The 27376-nt window shown below is 40.8% G+C and overlaps 1 protein-coding gene across 2 annotated transcripts; it reads left to right on the forward strand.

Moving 5' to 3' along the window:
- Window positions 1-8444: 8444 nt before the first annotated feature.
- On the forward strand, window positions 8445-27276 carry HPRT1 (hypoxanthine phosphoribosyltransferase 1). 2 transcript variants are annotated; one of them, XM_035541186.2, is made up of 9 exons: window positions 8445-8553; window positions 10720-10826; window positions 12285-12468; window positions 17817-17882; window positions 18833-18850; window positions 21181-21263; window positions 23574-23620; window positions 25680-25756; window positions 26395-27276. In XM_035541186.2, exons 1-9 carry the CDS (start codon window positions 8527-8529, stop codon window positions 26440-26442), a joined length of 657 nt encoding a protein of 218 aa, XP_035397079.1. In that variant the 5' UTR covers window positions 8445-8526; the 3' UTR covers window positions 26443-27276. The 2 variants fall into 2 exon arrangements, with proteins under 2 accessions (XP_035397079.1, XP_035397081.1); XM_035541188.2 differs by lacking the exon at window positions 18833-18850 and having other exon boundaries at window positions 8458-8553.
- The last annotated feature ends 100 nt before the right edge of the window (window positions 27277-27376 follow it).

The raw sequence follows: 27376 nt of genomic DNA on the forward strand, positions 1-27376 counted from the left end.
TCTCGGTATCTAGTTATGTTGCAGAAGAGCAGATAGACTCAGGCTGCACATTAGAACCATATAAATGTGGTGTAAAAGAGCAGCAAAATGAAGGATTGCTTGGAAGATGCTTGGTTTTGTCCAAATAAATCGCTGCTGAGAGTGAGTGAGTGAGAGTAATATTCAGTATTTTTAAAGTGTCAAGAAATGTAATGGGGAAAACTTTAAAATAAATGTTTTTTGTTTGTTTTAAAAGGAGCTATGTGCTGTTATGTTGAAATGTTGATTTAATTACTGTGGTAGGTATTTACTGTGCCCTGGGAAACAGTATCCCCAGTCAACACAGACTTATTTGTCAGGAAAAAAATTGTCATAGATCATCTTCAAATAACAGTTGCCAAATAATCAGATCTTGTTGATGGAGTGTAATTATTAATACTGCGATTACATATCCATCTTTGCAAAGGTTCCCTGAAGAGGTTAATTTTAAGTTTTTTATTGTCAAATTTGATGTTTGGAGCAGTTCACTACATGGTGTTTGATGCCATGTAAATAGTTACCGGATAGATATTTATTTTATGTGCTGTATATTTTTGTTTTTCATTCAGTCAGCTGGAAGCACTGAAAGAGGTTCAGGATATTGTTGAGGAGCCTTCTCTGTTTTGTGGATGTGTCTTCATTGTAATAGCCGGTCACTGAGATCTTGGAATAATGACAGAGGAATCCATAGGCACAGGAGCAAACGGCTTTCGTTGTCCTCATGTAGCGTGTTGTTAGGGCAGAGTGGTGAGTACTTCAGTGGCTCCTGTGTCCCCACTTAAATGAGCTCTACTTAATCTACCATATGTAAGAGACTTGAAGCATAGGCAAAACAAAAGTAGTTATCTTTGTGCCTAGATCATGTACCACATATGGTAAATGACTTTCAAGCCTTAGAGACAAAAGAAGGATGCTGTAAAGTCTCAAGTCTCAGCTTGTGTCTCTGTTTCCACCTTTCTGTTCAGACCTCTGGGCCAGTAATTTGAACTGGAAAATTAATGGAACAGAGAAACTGTTTGTGAGCCTATAAAAGAAAGATCAAATTGTGTCAGACTAATGTTGCTCCTTCTACACCCAGATAACAAACTTTTTGAGCAGAGGAGAAGCAGTGAACACAGCTTTACTTTCATGACTTTTCATAAGAAAACATGGGAATGTGGTCAGAGACCAATTTAAAAATAGAGGTTTTGAAAACTTGCTCGGAAAACAAAACTTGCCTGGAAAACCCTACTCAGAGTTGTGAATCATTCACAGACTGCAAGGATATACTGAATGGGATTCTCTACGCTTCTGCTCTGACTAGATATTATTTGCTATTTCCATTAGTGACTTGAATGGCACATGCTGGTTAAATTGTAGGGAAGACCTATAATGTGAGCTAACAGTTTTGAGCTAACTACTGACCTTGTAAAATACAATTCAAAATGAACTTGATAAGCTCAAAAGAGTTAGAGTATGAGTCAGGAAATCCAAAATGGATTTTACATATGTAAATTTTTGCACTTCCAAAGCAATAATCAGCTGAACAAAGAGAGAATAGGACAGGACAGGCTACTAAGAGTAGCAGTGCTACAGAAGAGTACTGTTAGGGTTATAGCCAGTCACCAGCTGAACGTGATTCAACGATGTGCTGGAAAAAAAAACAACAACACAAACATTGTGGAATGTATGAACAGGAATGTAGTGTGTAAGATGCATGTCTTGGTCCTTCTTCCTTAGGTGATAGTAGAACGCCTTTCTGGGAACGTGGTATCCCGCTGTAGGCACTGCACTCCATGGAAAATGTGAAGAAAGTGGAGATAATCCAGAGAAAAGCAATGAGAGGGATGACAGGATAGAAAATGAGCCTTGTTTTAAGGTGATGAGAGAAAAATGTTTCTCAAATCTGTAAGAGAGAGCCGCAGAGAAGAAAGAAAGAAACAGTTCTCAGCACTGCAGGTAGGACAAGAAAAATAGATTAAGTTGCTGCCGGAAGCATTTAGCTTAGCCATCAGAGTGGGTAATTGTCCTTGATAGTAGGAAGAATTAAGCTCTAGCATACGCTTCCTGGGGAGATCGTGGAATCCCTGGAATTAGATTTTACAGGGAATATTTGTAGGCATCTTTTGGGGCTGGTGCAATTGTAGGTTGGAGGTGCTGGGGATAAGGCTAATGGAAATTCCTACCAGCTTTTTCTTCTTCTTCTCCCCTCCACTCTAAGGCCTTCTGCAAGGGAGTCAGAACCACTTTTCTGAAGTAAAACTCTTCACTGGCACAGGTCCTGAGCTTGACCTTAAGGCTCACAGCCACGCATTTCCTTTTTCATCTTTTCATTTAAAATAGCACTTGTGGTGGTAATAACATGCTCTTGCAGGGTGGCACAGGTCTGCAAGGTCATGAACTTTCCGACACCACCCAGCAAAACGCATTATCCACTCTTCTATTTCAGATTTTTGGGAGTACTTCATTACTCCCAAATTCCTTGATTATGTCCAAAAACTTCAATACATGTTTCTAGTGCACGAAGTGTACTTTATACAAAGGTGAGGGATTATTGTACACAACTTACTGATTTTTCTTCATTGTGTGCACGTGGACTCTGTGATGATACAGAGTTGGGGGTGACTGATCTGTTATCCAATCTTTACAGAATTAGGGCAGCAATCTTAAAATCTTACACTGGTACCCGAAGAAAATACGTGCTCCTGCGCAGATCCTGCCTGCCAGTGGAGGGCATTAGAGAGGCTTGGGGCAGAGGGAGGAAGCTCACTCCCTAAGCATATACTAAAAATAGGTCAACGCAGTGCAAACAGCTTTGCTGTGAGAACTTCCTTCTGGCATGCAGCCATGCAGCTGCCTTATAGTTTTGAGCCTAGATACCTCCAAAACAAAACAAAAAGTTGCCAAAGTTAAATGCAGTCAGCAGTGCTTATAGTCTCGATAGTCCCTACAGTGTATCAATTTTAGTTTCTTCCAGAGTGCAGGTAGCTTACTCAATTTAAGTTTAAATGTCTGAGTTACACCATTGTCAAGACTAGTGCTGGCAATCCCTGAAGTCTGCCAAGTTCAAAGCAGGGAGGAGGCCCTTAATCTAAAGTTGAAATACTCGGCTGACATCTCCAAAAAGTTCTTTCCTGTAGAGTAAGAACTGCAGTAGCTAGGTTGCAAAAAGTTTTTAAACTCTCCAAATTGCTGCTAACTAAACATCCTTAAATCCTGACACGACAGCATGAAATGGGAAAGTCAGTTCCTTAAATTAGATGAGCTTAAAAAGAATAAACTTTTTTACACAGGACTCCCCGGACGGTTGGACTGAAAAATAGAAGTGATTCATTCAGGTCTTGACACCTACAAGTTTCTTGTTTTTTGCCATATTTTCCAGTGATTTATTTGTGACATTTTGCCCTAAAATAAATCACATCATGCCCTTCCATATGTTTTGACTGTGAAAATGAATGCTTCAGTTTGAATACCAAGCTTCATTGTTATTTCTTTCAAAGGCTGTTGATCATTTAGATGTAACAAGCTTCACATTTTCCTTTATCGTGATTTCTCATTTGCAGCAAGAATATCTTCCAAGATAGTAGTTAAATCCCTCGATCATTTTCAGCTATTTCACATAAATCACTGAAAACACGGTAATTTCGCACAGTGTTTTTTCCTCCCTCTTTTTTGTTGTCTAATACTCAGCTTATATTTGAATCTTCTGTATCCAATTATCTGATTTGTGTGGGAATTAAACGGAAGATCAGCGTCATTGTACTTTGCGTTCTTTTTAAACTCATCAGTAGTATGACCACACTGGTTGGTCTGTAAGTTTGTAATTTAGGATGTGCCTGGAAGGGGTTCAAAGAGACAGGAGCTGTAGTCTGTCTCACTTCCCTTTGGAAAGCCTTTCTGATACTGTCAAGCAATATTTACATCAACAGGGAACTGAATTCTGGTAAACTTTTCCGGACTCCAAGCAAACCAAGCAATCTGAGATTTAGATAAACCATGGTGAATTTAAAAACTTGATGATATCACTGTCTAAGACTTGTATTAGCCCATCAGATATTACAGACGTACATTTTGAGGAAAGGCTTTCAGTTAATAGATGAAATTAAGAGCAGAGTTTTACAAAACTGCCATCTCTGTTCAGTACTTCATGGCATCTTAGATTTCTGCAGGTAGAGGTACAGGTGCTCTGTTCTGCAATTAACCTGTACTGTTAATTAAAATGTACTGTTTGCTAAATATGATTAGTGTCTGGAGCCAGGTAGCTTGAAAAAGCTTCAAGATTATTTCTTTTTGCCAGGACCGTCAAGTTTTTAGCCCTCTCTTTAGAGGAAGGTTCAGAGGAGGTCCTATCTCCTCTGTCCCAGAAGAAAGGCTATTTCTCCCCTTAGAATGGGGCGGGGCTGGACAGTCCTTTTCAGAGCAGTTCCCATCCTTGTCTCGTAGGGATTTTTGAGGACAGATTTCTGAAAGGATTTTCCACTGGGTGAAGCGGGATCCTGAATGGGTGATAGATAATACATAGGAATTCTATCTCCCTACTACCAGGTTGTTTATCTTGAGATCTTAAAAATGCACTTATTTCCCCTTTTAAGTGTAAACTGAGTTCTTAAGGCACCCTTTCCACTGAAGTATCTGACTTTGCCCTTACTGCCCATCTCAGTCTTGCACGTTTAACCCAAATTCAGATTCAGGGTCTGGCGTTACTCCTAGAACAGCTCTTAATATTTGAGGATCTGAATGCCTATTTTGCCAGCTTGTGCCATGCAACTCGAGAGGACCTGCAAAGGGGAGGGGAGTCCTGATGGGCAGTTCCCTCCCAGCCTGGCGTGCGCTTCGTGTCTCCGCTTCCCTTATAATCTGCCCAGAAAAGATTTCTGAGATACTTGAACAGCTGCCACAATCTGCATGGGAGGCAGCAGCCTTGGCATGCGAGCTCTGCCACCTGATGCCTAGTCTGTACTGAGACAGTGCCAGCTGGATCTGCAAGCCTCAGCGAATACAGCCTTCGTCAGCGAGTTATCTATCTGATCAGATTGCTGCCTTGGAGTCTTTTGCTGGCCTTCCTCATTTCTTCTCCCCTGTCGCTCAGATAGCCTTACCGCCTCCTCTCATCATCTTTTGAGTTTCTATCCTCACGTGACAGCCAGGTAAGCCCATTTGTCCATGCTGGTATCAACAGGTTCCAGATTTTTTTAAAAATAATCCTTCTGTCTGGCTCACAGCTAGGGAGCCCCTAGTGACACAGCTAGTCCTCTGCAGCCATTTAGAAATGTTTCTTGAGGGTTGCAGGTAGGTCTTGCACTCAGATGCCTAATGAAAGCAGATTAACCTGTTCGTTCCTTCAAAAGCAACTAAGCAAAGGGGGGAATCCCATGTCTCTGCCCCACTTCTGTGTTCCTGACAGCAAGACCTCCTGCCAGCGCCAACCACCTGTGTTTGGAGTCAGCCAGCCTGCCATTCTGACTGAAGTTGAAGGTACAGTACAAACTGTTGGCTAAAATGAGCTGCTTGACTTCAGCAAGCATGGTTCCCACGTACAGCCCTTCTCCCAGAAGGCCACTTACACCTGTGTGATCCTAGGAGTTTGCTGCACACGCACGTTGTAATGTGGACGTCTGTCCACCCAGTGCTCCGCGAGATTCCTGTAACATCTAATTCCAGTTATGCTGGCAGAGTAGCCTGGCTGCCATCAGTCACATTAATTTGATAGAGTGTCACATAGAAGCTGCTGGGTTCCACAGGTTTCTGGAAAAGACTCTATTGATACAAGCGCTGATGAATGAAGGGAACAGGAATTTGCCTTGTTACTGGCACGGAGAAAAAGCACCTCTCAGTAATGCTCACTGCATAGTGAAGGAAACAATCTGGGTTTCCTGACAGATCTTGTCCCTGCTCTTTGTCCTGCTTTGCTTTTGCAAGGCAAATGTCATTTTGGTATACCTGGCTTCCTCTCCTATTTGAGCCACAAGGCCAGAAAAATAATTTTGCGCAGTTTAAATTACAAGTAAAAGTGGAGAGATTTCTCTGTGGCCATGATGAAGACAGAACACTTGCACGCTAAATTCATATTTTGGTGAACACTATGTAACATTTAGTAAAATATTCCTTTCCGATTTTCCTCTTGATTAAAAATGTTGGTGTTTATCTCAGGATCACAGTTTGATATGCCTTGAATTCTCCATTTTTGCTCATTTTGTCTGCACAGACAAATTTCTGGTCAAAAGTGAGTCCTGCTGGTCTCAGTTGTTAATCTGCTGAAAAATCATTGTGCTCTTTGCTTTTTTAGGAGGCTTGTCTTGTGAAAAACAAAACAAAACACAGATAAATTCCGCTGATTCCTTCTGAGTCACCCAGCAGCAATGGCAAAGCTAGGAGAAAAAAATGGGGGACATAGAGGGATCGATGAAGGGACATTGAGTGACCTGAAGATCTAACTCAAAGGACGCTATTTCAAGTGTCTCCAAATGATAAATGCTGAGTTATTGTCTCCAGGTACCCCACTGTTGGGGTACTGTGGTTACCAAGCAAGGTTTTAGTAAGTCTGTTAGAAAAGTTACATACAGCTGACATTCACACAGGCCCTGGTTTGCCAGGCCTGAGCTCTAAGATATTCCTGGATGGTAACACAGGGTAAAATAATTTAGAAATCAGGAAACTACTCAGAAACAAACCATTATTTATTAAATTATTTTGCTTTCTAAAAGCTGTGCGTTCCAGAGAAATCACAACATTGGCTCTCCAACCGTTTTGCATCATCTAGCTAGAAAATGTGCAGCTTCCAGGTACCGCCAAATCACCTCCCTTGACCCTGCCCTGGAAACATCAATGGCTCCCATACCAACAAGGCTAAAACTGGTCATCTACTAAATCTGTTGCTGATCTGAGCTAACCAACTTCCTGTAATATCAGCAAATGCTTTTGTAAATCTGTTCTTCCTTCCGTAATGGGGTGCCAGCAGGAATGCTTGGGATCCAGAAATGTGCTGGTTGGCAGGAAGAACAAAGAAATCGCTCACCCAGAAGGGCAAAAAGGACTAATGCTTTTGTCCGCTTGGGAGAAGTTGCACAGAACTTATGCCAACAACTTTTGCGTGCAATCAGAAAGATGCCGTTGGATGTTACTTTTAATAGTAGCCATTACTATCAGTCATTAATTAGAAACGTCTTCAGTAACTAGAACAAAAGCAGATCCTGAACCACTCCCGTGGTTGAGTAGTCTCCTGACAGATACTGCCCACTGTCCAATAATGTCAGGCGCTCTCTGAACTTGACAGGGCAGCTGCTGTTTTTCCCAGCCTTCTGGAAATGGGCCAGCTATGACATGTTTCTGATCTTAGTTAGCTGCTGGGTGTATTTCATTCTGCTGCCCTAGGCAATTTGATAAAGGCGCCTTCCTCCCGCTCCAGAGCTAACCCACCCGAACTGTAGCTGAACACCTCGCTGCAACAAAACTGCACTCGCTAGGGTTCGTGCCCGTTCGCTGCGTTAGGATCTGCTTAAATTGTTTGTTTCATACAAAGGAACACTCAAACCGATTTCTGTGCCAAAAGTAGTAATGCTAGGTGTACATCAGGAATTGTTTGGCATGAAGGAACATTGCCATGGCACTGTATGAATAAAGTACTTTTTAAGAATCATTATCCTTTCCTTGATGCGAAGTCTTTATGCAGTGTAAAATAAAACTAGGTCTCCACCCTTGCAGAAAGCAGAGGAATGCCTTCAGCTGATAAATTGCTTAAGCTAGAATATAAGAAACCGTGAATTTCCATTTGCACTGCTGCATTGCCCTTAATTCCGGACCTACAGAAAAAAATGACGCTTCTGTTACTATTTTTTTCCTTCCCATATGAGACCACTGGAGCCATCCAGGCATTTCCATTCTTTCTTATAATTTGACTTCAAGACCAAATTTTTCCTCCAGGCGGTTAAAGAGCCAGACAGCGCCTGGAGACACAGTTCAGCCTCACCCTCCATCCAGCGGAGATGCGTTCGGTAAGAAACCCCTTCTGCCCACCCCGTGCAACGAGGCGGCGGGGTGCAGGGGACCCCTTCCCATTTGTTCCCCCCGTCCCTTTGCTCAGTGCAAAAGCAGCCGCCGCCAGCTAAATCCTACTTTTGGGGTCTATCGGTTCCCTGCTCCTGTAGGCGTGGAGCGGCACCTGCGCCGCGTCCCCGGCTGTGCCCGTGCTCGTGCTGCGAAGGGGGCAGGTACCCCGCCAGCCGGGCACCCCAGCCCCGCCAGCGGCAGGAGGGGGCTGTGGCCGCCGGCCGGGGGCTCCCCCTGCCCCGGCCTTCGGCACGGGTCCCCCGTGAGGACCGGCACCGGGGCGCCAAGGGACGTGAGGGGACCTGGCCCCTCGGGGCGGCTCCGCACCGGGCCTCCCCCGGTGTAGAGGGCGGCGGCGCCGCGGCCATGTTGAGGGCGGGGAGCGCGGAGGCGGCGCCGGGGCCGCTGCGGGGCGCGGCGCCTCCCCGCTGCCCGCCGCCGCCCGCAGCCGCCCGCAGCCGCCCCGGCGGGCCGCGCCGCGCCATGGCGACCCCCAGCCCCTGCATCGTGGTGAGTGCGGGCCCGGCGCCGCCGCGGCCTCCCGCTGGGCCCGGCGTGCGGGGAGGGGGGGAGGGAGGGAGGGAGGGGGGGGCGGCAGCCCGGCGAGTGATCGTGCAGGGGGCGGCCGGCGGCTGCGGGGAGCCCGGGGGGCGGCTGCGGGGAGCCCGGGGGGCGGCTGCGCCCGCCCGGCCCCGTGGGGCGCTCCGCGTGGAGGCGCGGCCGGCGGCGGGGCAGCCCCACGCGGCGGGCAGCCGCCGGGCCGGGAGTCACCTTGAGGGGCTCGGCCGCCCCGCCCGGCCCTGCCCGGCCCCCAGCGCCCCTCGGCTGCCGGCGCGGTGTGCGCCTCCTCCCCGGTGTCCCGGCCGCTCGGCCGCCCCCCCCCCTGCCCGCCGGAGGGGGCGAGGGGCCGGCAGGTTTTTTTCGCAATTACGGGGCGCTGCTTCGGCGGCTCGCAGCGCTACCGCGGTTGGGAAAGCCGGGGTTGCTGCCTCAGAGAGCGCCCAGAAATAACTTCCCATCGGCTACCGACCCGGCGTGGCACAACTTCCTATTCCTGTTGCTCTTCGGAGCGTGCTCGGGAGGTGCTGCTCTGTGTGGCAAAACCCAGGAGCGCGGTGTAAGGAGCTCAGGCACCCAAACTAGGATGCCTTTTGGGGGAAGAACGTGCTGAGGGTATATTTTTCATCGTCACTGTGCTCTGATAAGAGTCTTACTTTTTTTTTTTTATTATTATTATTTTATTTTTTTTTAAACCCACCCCCGGGTGCTGTGAGCGACTGCGGTAGCTTGACACACATGTGGTGCCTTGCGGCCCACGGCGGTGCCTGCCGTAAGGTTGTGCCCGCAAATCTGCGTTTACTTTCCTGGTAAAAGTCCATCTGTAGAACCCATAGAACAGCCCGCTCCGTACCAAACGTAGCCTGCAAGGTGTAGTGGATGTGTTAGATGTAATTATGGGGCTGAACCGTAGGAAATTTCCGTAGCTGATGAGAGGGACCTATCCTGACTTGCGGTAGCGGCTTGCTCTGGGCTGCAGGGCCCCTGATCGCGGGCTCGGTGCCTGGCCTGGTGTGAGCAAGGGTTGTGCAGGGGCTGCTGTGGCTGGGAGGGCAGGCCTGGCTCCCGTCTGAAATCCTCGTTACCGGTTGCGCAGCCAAAAAACATGTAAACAGTTGGCTGATCAGAGGCAAGGTAAGTGCTTCCTTGGGCACTGAAATGGAAGCGTGTTCTGCACGGGCAGCGTAGCTGAGGTGGATGCTTAGAATGCCTGCCCCGGTGCCCTGCCAGCAGTAAGCTTCGGTGTTCCCTCCGAAGTTCTTTTTACACCGAGTAGCCTTCAGCTGCATAACCAACAAGTGAAGCGATTAAAAATATATCGTCGTTTTCAAGTGGCGGCGGGGTTAAGGTTCAGGGGAAGTTTTTCTTGATGCTTTTGTGACAATATGCCCTGAACTTCAGCAGTGGTTGTATAATTATGTACGTAGGCTAACCCGTTGTCCTAATTAATACACACCTGCTAATTTTGCAAGCTGTTTCACATGGAGAATTTGCCCGTGCGGAACAGGTTGCTGAAGCAGGGCTTTAATTTCTGATTCTGAAGGTCTTGAACCTCCACTGTTTCCAGATCGTGGTCTGAGAAGGCTTGTTTCATAGGCACATAACTTGTCCCGTTAATGTAGCTGTCTTGTCTTGTGTTGACAGCTGGCTCGTGTGTTTTGTTGTGATTTGGTGTTGTGGAGATCTGGAAGATGTCCCTGTTACAAGGTCTGCTTGCTTAGTTGCAAAGGCAGGTTTTGCATTACACTGCTGAAATCAAAGATGTTGAAAAGCTAAAAGCTGCTTGATTCTTTTTTTTTTTTTTTTTAATGAAATAAGATTATTTGAGGTGTAGTAATTTCATTTTCCTGCTCTCCAATGGGGGGAAATGTTGTTAGGGCTTGAAATCATTTCCCTTCCACATCGTGCTGAGCAACAGCTCATGTAGCATTTCAGACAACTCTTGTGAACTGTGGGTTCTGCAAGCTTCCACTTCATGTTCTGTTCAGAAGGAAAATAAGGTGATCCCAATGAGTGTAATAGATTTGGTAGCTTACTGAGTAAAGCAAAGGATTGGCAGTTTCTCACTACAGGCTTTCTGTAAGACTTTGTAGAAATCTCACCTTATTTCCTTTTCAGATTGGCGATGATGAACAAGGTTACGACCTGGACTTGTTCTGCATACCTAAACATTATGCAGATGATTTGGAAAAAGTCTATATTCCTCATGGGCTCATCATGGACAGGTTTGTTTGACTTCAGACAGTACACTGCTCCAGCTGATTCCATGACACTGGAAAAAACAATCTTCCAGTGATAGTTTTGCTGCCTGGTGACTGTCTAAACAGATTACATTTAATTAGAGACTAAGAAATACACGTGTTAATTAACTCTTTCTTCTTTGGCTTCAAAGAGTTTGTACATTTGCAGTTACGCTATTGTTTGGAAATTTGTCAATTCTCAAAGAAATTTGTGGTACGTAGCAGTCTACGACTTTCTTTACAGTGTTTCTTTGATGTTTTACTTTCTTAAAGTAATTAGAACACATTACTTTTGCTAGTTCAATCTAAAAACAGTTATAGTCTCTCAAACGTCTTTAGGATGTTAATAAGAGTAGATTGTTAATCACATTATGATAGACTTTTTCATGTTCATGTGGTAGATAACTAATGCCCGATTTTCCCCTGCTTTCTGGGAAAGACATTAGCCTTTGCAAATACCAGTCTGTCACTTGTGGTTGCTGAAATGTGTGATTTGCTCTGGAAGTTTTATCTCATGCGATGAGAAATGGGTACATAAGCCTATAAGGCGTTTTTGTTTTACTTTGTGTTTGATAGTTGCCTAATTCCTTTTAACAGAATGAGCAACAAATTCAGTGGAGGAGTTGCTGGAGACACAGAACCACTGAAGAGCGGTTCTGAGTTGATCATGTGAATAGGAATGCTTCTAGATTTTGCATGGTGCTGTTTGATTAGATTATTACAGTATTTATAATAAAATGTTTTTTAACTTTACACTGAAAGACCCTGTATAGGAAAAAAATTGGACGAAGTACAGGTCATTAAGTAATTGATGTAAAGTTTATAATGGTAGGCATTCTCTGAGAAACCTGCTGTCAGCTGCTACACTGTAAATACATACCATGCTTGCTGAAATAAATTGCAAGATAAATTTAGAAACAATGATCACTGAAAAACTGTTCAGTGTTCTCTTGCTCTGCTTTATTGGCATTATATTTTGCAGTCAGGACAAATTTCTGGCACTCTAGTTCAGCAAAACATAAAGCTATAGTTGATAGTTTGAGAGTTTTCTTGCTCCTCAGTTTTTTGGTTGTGTTGATTTATTTGCTCTTTGCATGGAAGCTGAACCTATCTTTGGAAGACGAAAACACCCTTATGTCTCTTATCTGACGGCAAAACAATTCAGGGTGTTCAGATTTGCTTTGGCTGAGTATGATGTATGAAAACAAAGGAGTTTGGCAGTGTTACTGTTGGATTAACCTTGGAAATCAAAACTTTGTTGACCAATAGTGGGTTAAAGTGACTGAAGTGGTAGGCAAATATTTCCGAGCAAAATATGCTTCTGAGTTTGCATGTGTTTGCTGTTGTTGTTTGCAGTACAAAATACTGCTGCTAGAGTAAGCAAATTAAATGTGTTATGACAGCTAACTCTCTCTTTTTTTTTTTTTTTTTTTTTTTGTATAGGACAGAGAGACTGGCACGAGAAATTATGAAGGGCATGGGAGGACATCACATTGTAGCTCTCTGTGTACTCAAGGGTGGCTATAAATTTTTTGCTGATTTATTAGACTACATCAAAGCACTGAACAGAAACAGTGACAAATCAATCCCCATGACTGTAGACTTCATTAGGTTGAAGAGTTACTGTGTAAGTATATCTGCAATACCATGCAATTTTTCTATAAATTTGACTAACTTCAAATTAACAACAGGGATGATTTAGTATTATCACTAAATACTGCAAAAGCTTTGCCTAAGTGCAGCCTAAATTGTGCTAATTTTATACAAATAGTTAAGAGAATTAAGAGCAAAAAAGTAGTCACAAGCTAACTTGTTCTTTGTCTATCTTATATGATCTGGTTTCTTTCAGACTTTATCTCCTCAGCCCAGTAAAATCCTTATCCAGAGCAAAGAGACTCTTTCCATGTCCTTTACTTCTTAAAAACTTTCTTCTCTGCCCCCTATCCCACCTCTAAAACTGTGGTTCTAGAATAATACAGAGGATAGTCCTGCAAATCTTATTACAAAAACTTAATTCTAGGAATTTTCATGTGGTTTAGACATCATTCACCAGATAGGAAGACTTGAAAACTGCGAACATGGTTATACGTGGGTTCCGTACCTCATCTTTTGTTTGGCTCAACTGAACAGTGAACGAAATGAATTGCATTTGGCCTTGAGGAAATACTAGATTCATAAAAACAGATTTATGGCTAGTGGCCACTGAATATGGTGCTACCTTTTAAAGCCTAAGAGTAGGTTGCCTTGGTTATATGCTTTTGGAAGAGAATTTATTTTCATTTTGAACACAAGGATTTAACTTTATAGGGAAACGGAGCATGAGGTAGTATGTAAGATTTTTATAAGGGAAGCATTAGATTACATTGTGCAGGTCAAAGGAGGAGGCAGATGTATGTTAGTACTGCATGCTTCCCGAATCAGCGACAGCCTAGTCTTGTGTTTTCAAGACAGTATTTGCAGGTAATTTAAATTTCTTCCATAAGATCGTCTGTAGTGTGGAAATAATTACATTTTTTGATTTCAATTTATGGTGTCAAAATAAATTTCTTCTTAAGGTCATGCTGTTAGTTCTGTGCCTCAATGACCGCGTTTTCCAGTCAGTAGTATAAGCTGCTTGTCGTGGTTGTGGAGGACTGCCTGTTGCAGTAGAAGAAAATAGATTACTAAATTGGAAACTCTACTTCATCATTCATTTCATTAAACCAGAGATAGGGTTATTTGCAGATTTAGGTTGGACTGTAGAAGAGCTTCATAAACGCGTTGTTGCTGTTGAGCGATCTGTAACCATTTCACCTCGTAGCGTGGCAAAGCTCAGACCGGAGTCAGAGTTTGGCCAAGCCAGAAGTTTGCAGAAGAGCCGTGCCGGCTCCCGAGGTGTGTGCGTGGTGATGTCCTGGGGCTACCTGGAAACCACCGTCATGTCTGCAGAGCGTGCTGCAGTGACTCAGCTGCACGCTTCAAAGAGAAGGCAAGGCCAGGCAGAAAGGGACATGCCAGCCTTTCGTTACATCTTGCAAAGGGAGAGCTGCTTGACACACTTTCTTTCTGCTCCCCACAAAAGATTCAGGCTCCCTCTACCAGTCCATTCAACCACAAAGCCACCACGTGCCCACATACGCTGTCTGTAAAAGCCACAACAGAAAGGTGAATGCCTCTATTAGAGGATAATATTTAAAAGAATAGGAAATGACGACTCCCACCTTTTTTGGGGAGGAAATTTGTATTTTCTGCTTTCTTCAAGGAACACATCCAATAACTTTGTTCATTTATTTAAAATATAAAGACTACACCCTTTTTGCTCTCTCCACCTTCCAAGTAACTTGGAACAAACTCTTGGATAAGTGTTGTGAAACACCTGGAAAAAAACACTATGTTGAAGTGCAAGGCTTATTGTACAGCATGTTTTCTTTGTTCATCTGTATGCATTAGGCATGTTTTGGTTCTGCTGCTTTTATTTTTTTATGTCCCCCCCAAACTATAGTGCTTTTATATAGGAAACCAAACAGCGAAATAATTATGGAAATTTTAATTCTCTTTTTGTAGTAAAAAGGAGTAAATGAAGAGAAAAGCAGAGAAATGTACACAGAAAGGAGTCTAAGCAGAATGTTTTCCATGAGGTGTTGCCTTCAGGGTTTTGGTTTTGTCAGCCAATTCTGTAGAGAATGTTTTCTTGTTCTATGTGACTGAGGAGCTCCAGTTACCTGATGGCCCCACTAGCAGATTGTAACGAGCATTTCATTTCTGTCAACTCTCTTAGGTAGTTATTAATATCCAGACATACGTTCTTTAGATTGCATGACTTGATAGACTGGGTAAGACCGTCCTAACACAAACATGCGTGTAATTGATTCACTTAGTTTTCCATTATTAATGGTGCTGGAATGCTAAATCTGCTCTGTAGTTTTTATTCGTGCTTTACTAAATGGAGGAGTCAGCATTCTTAGTGATGGGAAAACCATCACAAACCGTAATGGACAGTTGAAAGTAGAGCTAGCTCTCTTGTGATTGTTTTTGGATGCAATTACTAGATCACGCTGCTTGCCTTTGCAGACTGGGTGAAAGATGTTAAAAATACCATCGTTGCATAAACAAAGCAGCTGAACTCGTATAGTGGTTCTAAAATTGATGTGATTGATGTTCTATTCTTATTTGAAATTGATCATTTAATATTTGCAAGCTTATGGGTTATTTGTTTCATAATGCAAAGTTCATACTAGGATTGCACCCAAAAATAATTCGCTAAGAATACCGAGATGATGAAGCTGTGATTAAATGTTGCTTATAATTCCTGCTTTCGGAGTCCTTACAAATGAGTTTTAATGATCTGGCAAGCTGTTAAGAAATGGAAAGATAGTGTTTGTGAACAGAACCAGATCTCTGTATTCCTGACAAATAGTTTATTTTTCTTGTGCTAGAAGAATGGCTTTTCACCAGCTTCCTGCATGTGAAGTTAGAGTTGAGCAAAAGTTGCTTATGTAGTCACAAAGGGCAGCCAAAAGACAATGGATGTGTTGCATTGTCGCTCAGGAAAACAGGGCTTTTCGGAGGAGTACTGCAGCTTTAAGGCAAAATCTAGTTAGGCTGGTTGAGACAGTATTCTGAAAGATCTCGTGTTAACTGAGCCTTATAGCAAATACCATGAGGAACTTAAAATGCCTTGTCAGGGGTTACGATCTTGCAGTGCGTTATTGTTTTCCAGCAATGACAATGAGGCAGTGAAAACAGATCGAAACAGTAAATCTCTAATGTGTTAAATGACAAAGCATTAAAGTCTTACCAGTACTGAAATCAGAAATAATGCTCCTGAAGATAATTAAAGCATTGCTTAATTATTAAACAAAGTTCTTTCCAATGGAAATCAGGTTAAAACCAGTGTTGGAAATTCGTTAACCATTTTTAATCCTTTAATTGCTCAGAAACTCAGTACCTGCATAGGAATGTAGGTTTATATGCCAGTGAAGGTTTATGTTTTGTGTTAAAAAATCTAGCAATTTGTATGGTGCTTGGTGGGAAGGAGAAGGAAAGATTTTGTTGGTTAGATTGTTTTTCTCTGCTGATCACCATACTTGAATATGTATAACCCACAGGGTTCTACAGGGATCTGTAGTTTTGTGGTGTTATTGTTTGATTATAGTGTGTTGCTTTGTAGCCAAAGAGATCACCAGGAAACTGATCTGCATGCATGTGCTGAGAGTACTGGTCTATCGTCTGTGCATGTCATTTTAATGGAACAAATATCTGTAACATCTTTCTCCATCTTCCTTCTGTAAGAAATGGTGCTTTTTGCATCCTTCCATGGAAAAAGGATGAAATTCTTACTAGTGTAGGAATAGATAAGAGAGAATCCTGCAGCATAAACAAGGAAAAGCTTAAAAAAGCTGTCGTTTAAGATAATTTTAAGATATGATGAACATAGGAAATGCCCCTTAGCGTTACAAATCCAGTGCTTAACTGAATCACATTTTTGTGATTAATCTAACCAGTATCTCAGGCATTCAGGAGCAGTCTGCTATCTACTGGGTCAAGCAGCAGACATTTTGGACATCCTATTTTTGGACTTTTTCAACACAGTGGCATTGGTTCTGTTCGCTATAGTTTTCTTTAAAACGTGGGGTAAAACTGTAAAGGCGCTTTTTCTAATGCTTTGTGCTTGCCTTTTTTTTTTTTTTTGATGGTTTGTCATGGGAATCTAAAATAGAAAGTATCTGTTAGTCTCGTTATCTGCTTTTCCATACCTAGAGCTGTCAGCACTTCTTTATCCTAGAGCATTGACGTCACTGTCCAAGGGATTTTAATACATTTTCTCTTTACTGTAATCCCAGTGTTACTTATTGTGTGCTCAGTGTGTGTTTCTCTCTAAATCATTTACCCCTTTTTTGTGTGTGATAACACTTCTAGTTTTTTGTCAACAACTCATACAGTATGAATATGTGTGTCACTGAAAACAGGAAGTTGTACGTGGCTGTCTGTCTGTTCCCTTGTGGTCCCCTCTCTATTGTATCTGCCATTTTGGGGTTTTGGGAAGGAACTGCTGTTTTGCTGCTTGTCTGCATGGTTATGCAGTAAGGTTGGGCTTCAGATTGAAGCGGCAAAATAATAAAGGTTTTCTAAAGGGAAGATACGCAGTAAGGAGCTGTGAGAATGAAGTTTGAAAAGTGGTATGACCCTTAAATGATTAAATTGTAGGATAATGACATCATCTGTAAGTGGCACAGTAATGAGTATAGCACAATGAACAAGAACTATGAGACAATGTAAAGGTTTAAAGTCAGCTGAATGACTTTAAATAAACTGCAGAGATCTGGAGGCACCCCTAGCAGTTGTTTATAACTTTCTTATATAACAAACAGTTCACTGATGTTTATATCAAAGCCTAGTTTTACTGAAGCAAAATGCTGTGCTTTAGTGATAGGATTGTGTAGCCGTGTTGCTGTTTAATTGCCACAATGAGTAATTTATTACTGTTTGTAAAATAGGCAAACCCAAGCTTTTCTGGCTATTCTTGTAGCTTATATTTCTTGTTCTTAATCATTGCCTTGTTTGATGGCTATTTTTATTGTTGTTATGATTGCTTGTTTTTATTCAGAGTAAGGCTTTCTAAGGCATCAAAGGTTAAAATGTAAATTACCAGCTCTATAGCAGCATACAGCTTGGAAACTTTTTTTCTTTTTTTTTCCATATCTTTAATGAATGTGTGGGAAATAATATTTTTTTATGTACATATGTATATATAATGGTCAAAGATGAGAAGTGGTGCCTGTATTTATGCAAGTGTTTTTTCAAACAGTCTTTTATCTGAAATACCATCGTTCAGTTTGATCACTTGTAATTTCTTAGTTAATAGATGTTGCTGGTGCAATGTTTCTGAAAGCTTTGGTATTTGCTGGTTACGTACTTTGCAGTTTTGATATTTATTGGAAGAAAAATTACTTCAATTCTGATAATGCTAATGCTTGCCCTGCTCTTTCTTATTAGAATGATCAGTCAACTGGAGATATAAAAGTCATTGGTGGGGATGACCTTTCAACCTTGACTGGAAAGGTATGGCACATTATATGTTTAAAGCAACCCCCCCAAAAAAATCCTAAAAAAAAAAACCAACAGAACAAAAACCAATAAACCCCACCGAAGAACCAAATAATTATAGAGTTTTAAAAAGAAAAAAAGAAAACGGAAGTGTTTCATTTAAAATATTCGCCATTGTATAGTGGTGGGGTGCATAAGCCCCACCAGAGCCATCAGTTTAGTTTGTACTTCATAACATATGTATGTATATTCACTGTCTTCAGTATCAGCAAGTTTTAAATTTGTTTTTCTGCATTGCCTAAGAATAGTCTTGTCTTGGTTGTTGTTAACAAAGTACCTTTAAAAGAGGGTAGCGTTACTTATTTACTGTATTGGTGTTTCACTGCAATAGTGAAAGGAGTTGGTACTGTCTTGACATGTAAGTTGCAGGCCTAGGTTAGGGAATAAGGGTCCTGTTACAGGCAATGAAGAGAAGGAAATGCAGAGAATGTAAATTGGGAATCTGCTTTTCTTCAGTGACTGTGCTAGATCACTGAGCTAGATACCTGTGGGTAAAACATGGATGCCTCCTGTTCTGTCAGAACACATTGCTTTCCCCTTCTGGTTACACACAAACAGTCTTTTAAGACATGTCCCATTTCAGTGTAAATGACATAGGTGTGACAAAACACTACATAACTTTATAGTATGACATTCTTTGCATTATAAGAATTCAAAGGCCACTTTGTACTCAGCATGAGACATTGAGGCAAGTCTCATTGCCAACTAATTGTCACTAGAGCATCAGAAATGTTAACTAAATAGAATTCACTGTTACGTGTCCTAACATACATAAATAATGGTACAAATATTTAACTGCATTGAAAATTAAATTATTAAGTTATAGAAGACAATATATGTAAGAAATGCTGTATTCTTTAAATGCTAATGGATTCTTCTTGTCTGTTTTTTTTTCTTTCCACCAGAATGTTTTAATTGTGGAAGTAAGTATTATGTTTCACTTTGAAGTTCTAATGTGTGACTGGTAAAAGAGCTCAAACAGAAGTTGGTTTTAAGTCAGAAAACCTACAGTTTCTGGTTTCAAGGTTTTTAGTTTCTGATTCTAGGCCTGAATTTTGCAAGTGGTCTCTGAATTTGAAATGACCTGTGTTTTGAATTCTCACATCGCATTCAACTATGCCAAATTTAACAAGGAAAATATCTGTGTAAAACTATTTGCTGTTTGCATTTGATTTCAGTTTTCTGTGATTCTGTCAATTCTTAAATATCATGATTTTTTTTGAATTCTTATTAAAAAGTAGCTTGAGCAAAGTGATACTAAGCATGTTATTGTTCTGAGTTTATAACAGCAAGCTAGGAAGTTAAACTGAAGGGGTAGGAAGAAGTTCCTAGTAGGAATATCCTAAAATACATGGGAAAACAGAGCTAAGGCCAACATCTTTGTATACAATTTCTTTAGAGGCATGGAGAATGTTGATTCCTAATTTGCATTTTGATAATGCTAAATTCCCATTTCTCTATCTTGTCGTGGTTCTTTGATACTAGGTACAATACACTTAAGTCTGATTTCCTAGTAGGTACTGTTGCTTAAATCTTGCTTTCATACCTCCTCTTTGATGAACGATGTTGCTTACGTTCAGTAAGTATCACATTTACAAGGGATGCTCTAGAATAAGATCGCCAACTGGAGGATGGCGAAGCAGAAGTACTAAACAGGAAAAATGAATGTGCAATGTAATAATGTCTTCAGGCTCCAAACAGTGGAAATGGCTTTGTTCATAAGCAAAGAAACAGCCCCGGCAACTGATTCAGCAACCAAATGAAAGGATGTTTCCTTCTGTCATTAAATGTGTTTTTTATGTATGTCTTTTTTTAGTTTGAGAAGGTTACATTATTCCACAGGAAACACGTTCAGTTCTAAAACTCCTACCAAACTAGTATGTATACAGCAGTCATCTGTGTGACCGGTGGCGTCCTTTGAAGTGTATTTTGCTTCAGATAGGCAGATGCATTTAATTATGTATCTGCTCCATTTCAGATGAATGTATGTCTTCAAAGTCCCAGGCAGCTAAGTAGGTTAGTTTCTCATCTGTTCAGTGAATCATCTCTCCAGTGCCTTGTCTTATACACTGTCAAATATGAACCCTTTGACCAATCACCATTTTAACTGTCAAACAGTGTAAAAAAAAAAAACAAAACAACAAAAAAAACAAACAGCACGTATTATTTTAGGCACCAAAGCACTAAGGTTTTCCATACAGAATCCCTTTGATGTATAAAAAAACAAACAAAAACCCTCACGTAATGGAGATTTGCCTCCAATAAACAGAAAATCAAGCATTGCAAAGTCACTAAAACTTCTATTTTGATTTTAGAGCATAGAGGTAGGTGGTTTTGTTTGTACACCAACTTTTATTCTTGTCTATATATCTGTACATCCTTAACTTGAGTTTATAACCATGAATGAAAGCATTAAGTGTTAAAGCTGTTATAGCTGATGGGTGCTGTGTTAATTTTTATTTATTTATTTTAACTGGGAGTCATGAGAAAATAACCAGAAATCAGGACATAGCTAATTCTGTTATCTACCTGTTCACTTCAAATAAACTTGATTTCAGGTCAGGGTAAGGACTGTCTCTCTAGAGATCTTGCGATTATGTCAGCCCAAATGGGGTGTCCATTTCTGATGCTTCAGTTGTAAGCTATGTATATATATTTTTTTCTGCTTTTATGTGCAGGGGATGGGATTAAAATGGTGTGTCAAACATCATTTTAGTGTGTATAAATAGAAACTCTAGAACTGCACCCAGGTATTGCCAGTGCAGCTTCTTTGTCTTTCGGATCTTTTGGGGTCTGTAATGTAAATTGCACTTCTTGTTCCTTTAATTGCATTAATGGGTTGTTCTGAATATTTTCCCTTCTTATTTTCTTTCTGTTGTATACATCTGTCTCTGAGTTCAACTGCAAGACTAACGTTACATTTATAATACTAGAATTAAACATTGTTTGTCTAATAGCTACAAGGAACACAAGCCATAAAATCTTCAGAGGGAGCCTAGAAGGTCATAGTTCAGTAACTGCTTTCAAAGTAGTAGTTATCCACAACAATTAAGAACTATTGTTGACTGTTGTGATCACTCTACTGAGCAGAATCGCTTAAGCACGATATAGTGGTACGTATCACCAAATTTGATTATGCACATTATTTTGTCATTTTCGTGCTATTTTGGATGAGCAATTTCTGCAGTAAAAACTTGAAAATGCTACTCTGACATGTTTAATATTCTCACTTACGTGACATTTTTATTTTCAGGACATAATCGATACTGGTAAAACAATGAAAACATTGCTGTCTCTACTTAAGCAGTACAATCCAAAGATGGTGAAAGTAGCCAGGTAAACTTTTAAATGTGATTATTTGTGCTGTATTTCACCTTCAGAATGACACACAGTGGAAAAAAAAAAAGATAATATAGAATACATTCCCACAGAAGAGAAACAGGAAGGAACATTTCTGCAGGAGTCACATATGATGGAGTTAGAGTTTAGTATTTGTTTAAACTCCACTTCCGCGTGTTGCGGGAGCATATGTTCATTAAGGCTAACAGAAACGCTCTTCTTTCCAGTCCTATTGCTTGAAAAATTTCAGTGCATCAGAAAGGGATAGCATGTGCGTGTTCAGTACATGTGTTGCCTTATATTCTAGTAATATTTGTGGGGTTTTACCACTGATCTTTAGCTTAGGTTTAGAAGTATATGGAAGAATGTAAATTAAATTTAAAGAATTTTGGGCTTAAAACAACAATCTGTCAAGGTGGCAGGGGTATTTTCAACACAAATTTAGTTCATAAATATAAACTTTTACTAGAGATTGGGATTTAAAAAAAAAAAAGTAAGTGGTTGACATTTATGGACATACAGGATCTGAATGTGTTTCTGTTTGCAACTTCGGTTTTTTTTTCAGCAGTGTACCTGTGCAATGGAGACCTCTGGTCTGCCAGCTTTAATTGTAGAATTAAATTAGTTTGCACTAAACATTACTGTTTATATAGTGTATATAGCGTAGCTGAGCCTCAGAGGTCATTCTGTGAGTCACCCAGCCATATGCTCTTTTAGGCTTTTCTACTTAGTTGCATCTTTAATCAATTAGTTTTGAAACATTTTCTAATTAAATAACTTAGAATTAGTAAGAAATGTTGAGGATAATATTAACCAATACCAACATTCCTCCTACTTCTTTTTAAATTGCATCTTTTACGCTCCTATGCTGTGATCGTGTATTTTGCAATAAAAGCATAATGATTGCTGGGGATTAGAGATAAACCAGAGCTGTGTGTAAAATCTAATCAGTTGTGTTGCCATAACAATGTCAAGGCAGTTGTTAGATGTGCTAGAGCAGCTCTTCTTGCTGATAATGTGAGGGTGACCTGCTGAAGGTGAGTTTGGTTTTTTTTCTCCATGGCCTGCCTAAATGTACCAGATTTTAAATATTTGTCACTGAATAGTACCTTAATGCTACAGCGTACATCACAAGTAGAATACAGCGTGAACAAAGCCTAGCTTCCGATTGTTTAAACCTATTGCAGTTTGAGTCTGCCAAAGACCTGAGCAAGTAACCGTGGTCATGCTGGATAGCTTTCAGTGCCATGCTCTTAGATAGTTCACTTGCCTTTCTTTTCTTAATTTTGTTTTCTTTCTCTCTGACAATTAAGCAGTTGTAGCAGGGAGATGTGAATTAATGCTAATATGATTTTGGGTTGGTTCAATCGAGTTTTACGCCAGTACTCAAATTAAGACTCTCAACTAGAAGTTTCAGAAACTGAATGTCTAAAATTGAAACCATGAACGTGACAAATGAAGTCCCACCTTCAGAGGTAATCCAGGAGGGGAGGAGGTCTGTGCTTAATGCACAGAGTTATGTTAGTCCGTCTTTACATTCAGTCTTCGACTACCTTTTCTTTTCCTCCCAAAGTCTCTATATCTCAAAGACAGCCAAATGTCAGGATGATGGGGTCATCTTCTAAAAGTGCTCAACTGAATAATGAGTGAGTCAAATTAAAGTAGCAAGGTATTTCATTCTGCTGCAGTACCCCCAACTCTGTATGTCTGTGCTTTTTACACCTCTGACTATTAATTCTATGAAAGTGGAGCTGGTTTTTATCAGCTTATGATCATCAAAACCAATTACATTTTCTTTATGGGGGTAATTAGTACTACCAGTGAAAAACAGCTGAGGACATGTTGCACAAGTGCAATTGAGGTTACATTTAACCAGCTGAACTTCTGCTTCATAATACTAATGCTTTTGAAAAGAAGTCAGCTGGTCTGGCTAGATCCCAAGGTGTCACCTTTTACCTGTGAGCTAAACCGATTGCACCTGAGGTTTCTAAAAACACATAAAACCTCATTAAGTCACTTTTGGCAATGAAAATCCTTCCAGTAAAGTATCTCACAGCCTCTTCCCTGCAAACATTTTGTTTATCCCTTAGGCTGTAAACCATTCATGACTCTAGGAAGTTTTGAGTTTCTCTTTATGATCAGCTGCACCTGCAAATGAATAATATGTTTAAAATGTATATAGTTATGCTGTCAATTATGCACAGGTAGCTTCACTGAAGTGGAATTCAGCCAATCTTCATAACTGTTTCATATACTTGTACCTGGTGTTTTTCCATGTTTCAGCTTTACGTTGTTTTTATTTGACAGTTTGTTGGTGAAAAGAACTCCTCGAAGCGTGGGATATCGGCCAGACTGTAAGTGACTTTTTGACAACCATTATCAGTTTTTAAAAATATGTTGTATATATGTTGATGTATTGCGTACTCTTTGGTCAAAGTCCAAGGGTGTTCCAAGTAAGTTTTCATGAATGGTTTTTGATTTATTTTGCTCTTATTAGGGAAGATTAAATATTTGGAATGTATTTTGACGGAGTTAATACAGATTTGGTCTAGGCCTTTTTTTCTTAACTTTTTGTGGCATTTTATTATACAGATAGGAAACTTTGATGTTTTGGTCCAAGTTAATCCCTCTTCACATGGAAATTCTCCTAGCTTGCATGTTAATCAAATGGTTTGGTCAGCAGAATCTGCTGGATTCATCTTTGATGCTTTTGGCAGTGTTCCAGGTGCCTAAACATAGCCACCCAGTGCCACTTGGATGTCCCCTGAAATGTAAGGGGACCACACAGGGTAACAGATCTGATCAAAGTTTACAGTGGTAAGGTGTTCAAAATAGCATAAACCCAATCTTGTTTAGGCATCTGGGTTACTCCTGTCGTGTCTTCTTGTCTGTCCCAAGACCATAAAGAAAGGAATAGCATCCAGAGCGCACAGGGGTGTCGGTGATAGCCCCTCTTGGCTTGGAAAGGGCTGTGTGTCTTATCCCTGTGCCAGAGGTTGATTTCCTGTTCATGTGGACTGTGCACTTTCACAATGGAAGTGAAGTGAGTTTAGCAGAATTGCATCCTCTTCCCTCTCCTTTCCAAGTTTGCACAGTATTCTTAAATTTAAATTTCTCAATGCCTTGAAAGCTTAATTCAGGTGTTTCCCTCACTCAAGGATGCCCCTCTTTCCTGAGATCTTATTATGGGCTTAGCTGGGTTAGCGGTCTGCCTTTCTGAGCATCTTGCAGCAGATGACTTGTTTTGCCATCTGTCCAGAGAGGACCTGTTCAGTGCACAACACGTGAGCTCTGAAAGCAAGAGACAACGCAGCAGAGATGCTTGGGCCTGCCTTTTATCCCTCTATCAGGAGGCCAAGTAGACTCTAAACATTGCCTTATTTTTTCCAGAAGCGTACACAGTCTTTCACTGGAATTGTGTGATTTATCTCCGTTTTTTTCGTTACTGAGCCTCACTGTAACCAGGGAGAGAGAAACAGCACAGCTCGGGAGTCTTTCACTTTTAGCATGAGGGGAGAAAGCCTTTTGGAAACATCCCTAGATTGTCTTACAGTGTGTGTGGATGGCTTGGACTGATACTTCTTGACCATCCAAGGACTGTCCTGCTAGATCCATGGCCATTTGGACAATCTGCGGAACAGCTGATGTGTTTTTTTAGGCAGCTTCTCTGGAAAAAAAAAAAAAAAGAAACAAAACAACAACAACAAAAAACCTGCCTGTTTCTGAAAAGTGCAAGTGACTCCATAAATAAAAAAGCATCCTTTGCCCTGTGGTCTTCACTATTCTCTCTACCAAGAGCTCGGCACTTACCACATGCTGCTCTGCAGAGCTGTCCCGCAGTCACAGCACGTCCTGGTACACCAGGTCGTTGTCCGCGAGCAGCCAGAGGGGAGCGCGTTTTGTTTGGGCACTGCCTCAAAGACGAAGGACTGGTTCCCCTGCAGTAACTCTGGTTCCTTCTGGGGCTCAGGTGATGCCATGCTTACTCTCCCAGCTCTTCACAAAGAGTCCTGTTGGACTTGCACATCTGTAGTTTTGAGGGAGCTGACAGCTGAACCTACCTGCTCGTTATCCCAGAGGTGACCTTACTTACAGCTGTGCCCAAGGCGAGGGCACAGTCACACAGGTGCTGCCTTTTGAATGATATTGTGAGGGTGACAACTAAAACAAAACGGAAAGCTACTGCTTGGGAACCACTAAGTAAATCTATTTCATTTTGTTTTACTTGAATTAAATCAACAAAGAAAGTTAGAACTTTACATAGCTTGAATATTAATCTCAGGATACTTGAATGGAAGAAATAAATTGTTAGGATGCTTATGTGTCTATAAAATTCTAGATTCTCTGTAAAAAGGTCTAGTGAACTCTAGGAAGTTATTTTCTAACATACTGATGACTTGTGTTCTTTTTCAGTTGTTGGATTTGAAGTGCCAGACAAATTTGTTGTGGGATACGCCCTAGATTACAACGAATACTTTAGAGATTTGAATGTGAGTAACTTTTCCCGTATGTTTTCCTCCATTTAAAACTAGGGAGGACGAAGAAAGGGAAGTCTCCTCGCATCACTCTTTCTCCTCTGTGTAAATCACAGCTCATGTGCAAGCCTGTTCCGTTAGTGATGCAACAACGAGAGCAAAGGCTAGAGCAGCACAACAGTGTTCCGGAGCTCATATGAAACTAACTTTTGTTTTGCTTCATGCAGAATGGAGGCTACACTTCTCCTGTCAGCTTTGAAATAATGTGGCAGTCTGTATGAAGTTTCTCATCTTACCAGATATATCTGCAAGAAATAAGTGCATTTCCTTAGTTACATCAAAATTAGAGAGGGGAGACGTTGGAAGTTGAGATGTTTGCATTTCATGTTAGGTCATTATTAATTCTTCATCTGGGTCTCACTAACCTTATAACACATTGGGTAGGAGAGGGAGGAAGTCCAATTTTGAGATTTGTAGACAAAAAAAAAAAAGGCTGAAGTTTTTCTGCATAAACAATATCAAAAGGCTCTTCGGTACTGAAACGTGTATAGCCTGCATTTATTTTTTTCAGAAGTGCATTATTGAATACATCTGCAAACATCAGTCTCCTACATTACTTTCTAACAGGAGCTTTTTATTTTCTTTTGTTTCAGCATATCTGTGTGATCAGTGAGACGGGGAAGCAGAAATACAAAGCATGAAAGCATAGTTCAAGTGCTCTGATAGCAGAGCTTTGAAATGTTTTGTTTACCGAGTCCTATCTTTCACAGGCTTCAACTCTGGTACACCAGCTAAAATTGTAGAATTATCCAGCCCCATTGTCAGATGCTTACTATAACTTATTGCATGTACAATATACGAATCTTGTCTTGTTCATTTATATTTTAGAAATGTAAACAATTAGTGCAATTCTGCACTCCTTATTTTGATTTGCACTATGACTCTACCGACTATTGCTGCCCCTGGTTGGGTTGTGCTGTTTGTGAGCTCCGGAGTCTAACTCTTGCAGTGGTAAATTGCCTAAACCTCATCAACCCAGAACTGAAATAGTTCAAGTACTGTAAATGTAAAACATTTTATGATAGGGAAGTCTATTAGTAATATTTTTAAAATCTGTAATTTAAGTTTTATATTTTAATGCACAAATGTGATTGTGATTAATGGATAGTTGCACCTTTGGGTGTTATCAAACATGAGGAGCAGCCAGTTACAGTATCTGTAATCTCCAGGGAGCTGATTCAAGTCTCCTGGAGTTGCCTTATCGCTGTAAAAGTCTGGGTAAAAAAATCTTTTTTTTTTTCTTTTCTTTTTTGAGCTAAAAGGAGATGGAATGACAAAGCAGAATGTTTAAAATCTAGTTTAAGTTGAGCTGTTCATTTCTTTTGGATTTTTTTCTTTAAAAATACCCATCAGATGGTGAAATTGCCTTTTAAATTTAAACAAGTTTAATATATTTTTGAAAAAGTATTGTAATGTTTACTTTATAAGATCTACAAAACTAAGTACTTTAAATAAAGGCTGTCTCTTTAAAATAAGCCCCATACATCTATGCCACTCATTCTGTATGTTAAAGTGCTCTTGAAATTTTCTTCTCAGTAATATTTTTCATAAGTGTTTCTGACAGTGAAGGCAGAC

The sequence above is a fragment of the Cygnus atratus genome, chromosome 13 (genome assembly GCF_013377495.2).
Source record: "Cygnus atratus isolate AKBS03 ecotype Queensland, Australia chromosome 13, CAtr_DNAZoo_HiC_assembly, whole genome shotgun sequence".
Classification (NCBI taxonomy): Eukaryota; Metazoa; Chordata; class Aves; order Anseriformes; family Anatidae; genus Cygnus; species Cygnus atratus.

Coding starts and splice junctions, on each gene's coding strand:
- HPRT1 (XM_035541186.2), top strand. CDS start 8,527: ATGGCGACCCCCAGCCCCTGCATCGTG. Junction 21,264..23,573: donor AAGATGGTGAAAGTAGCCAG/GTAAACTTTTAA, acceptor TTTATTTGACAG/TTTGTTGGTGAAAAGAACTC. Junction 25,757..26,394: donor AATACTTTAGAGATTTGAAT/GTGAGTAACTTT, acceptor CTTTTGTTTCAG/CATATCTGTGTGATCAGTGA.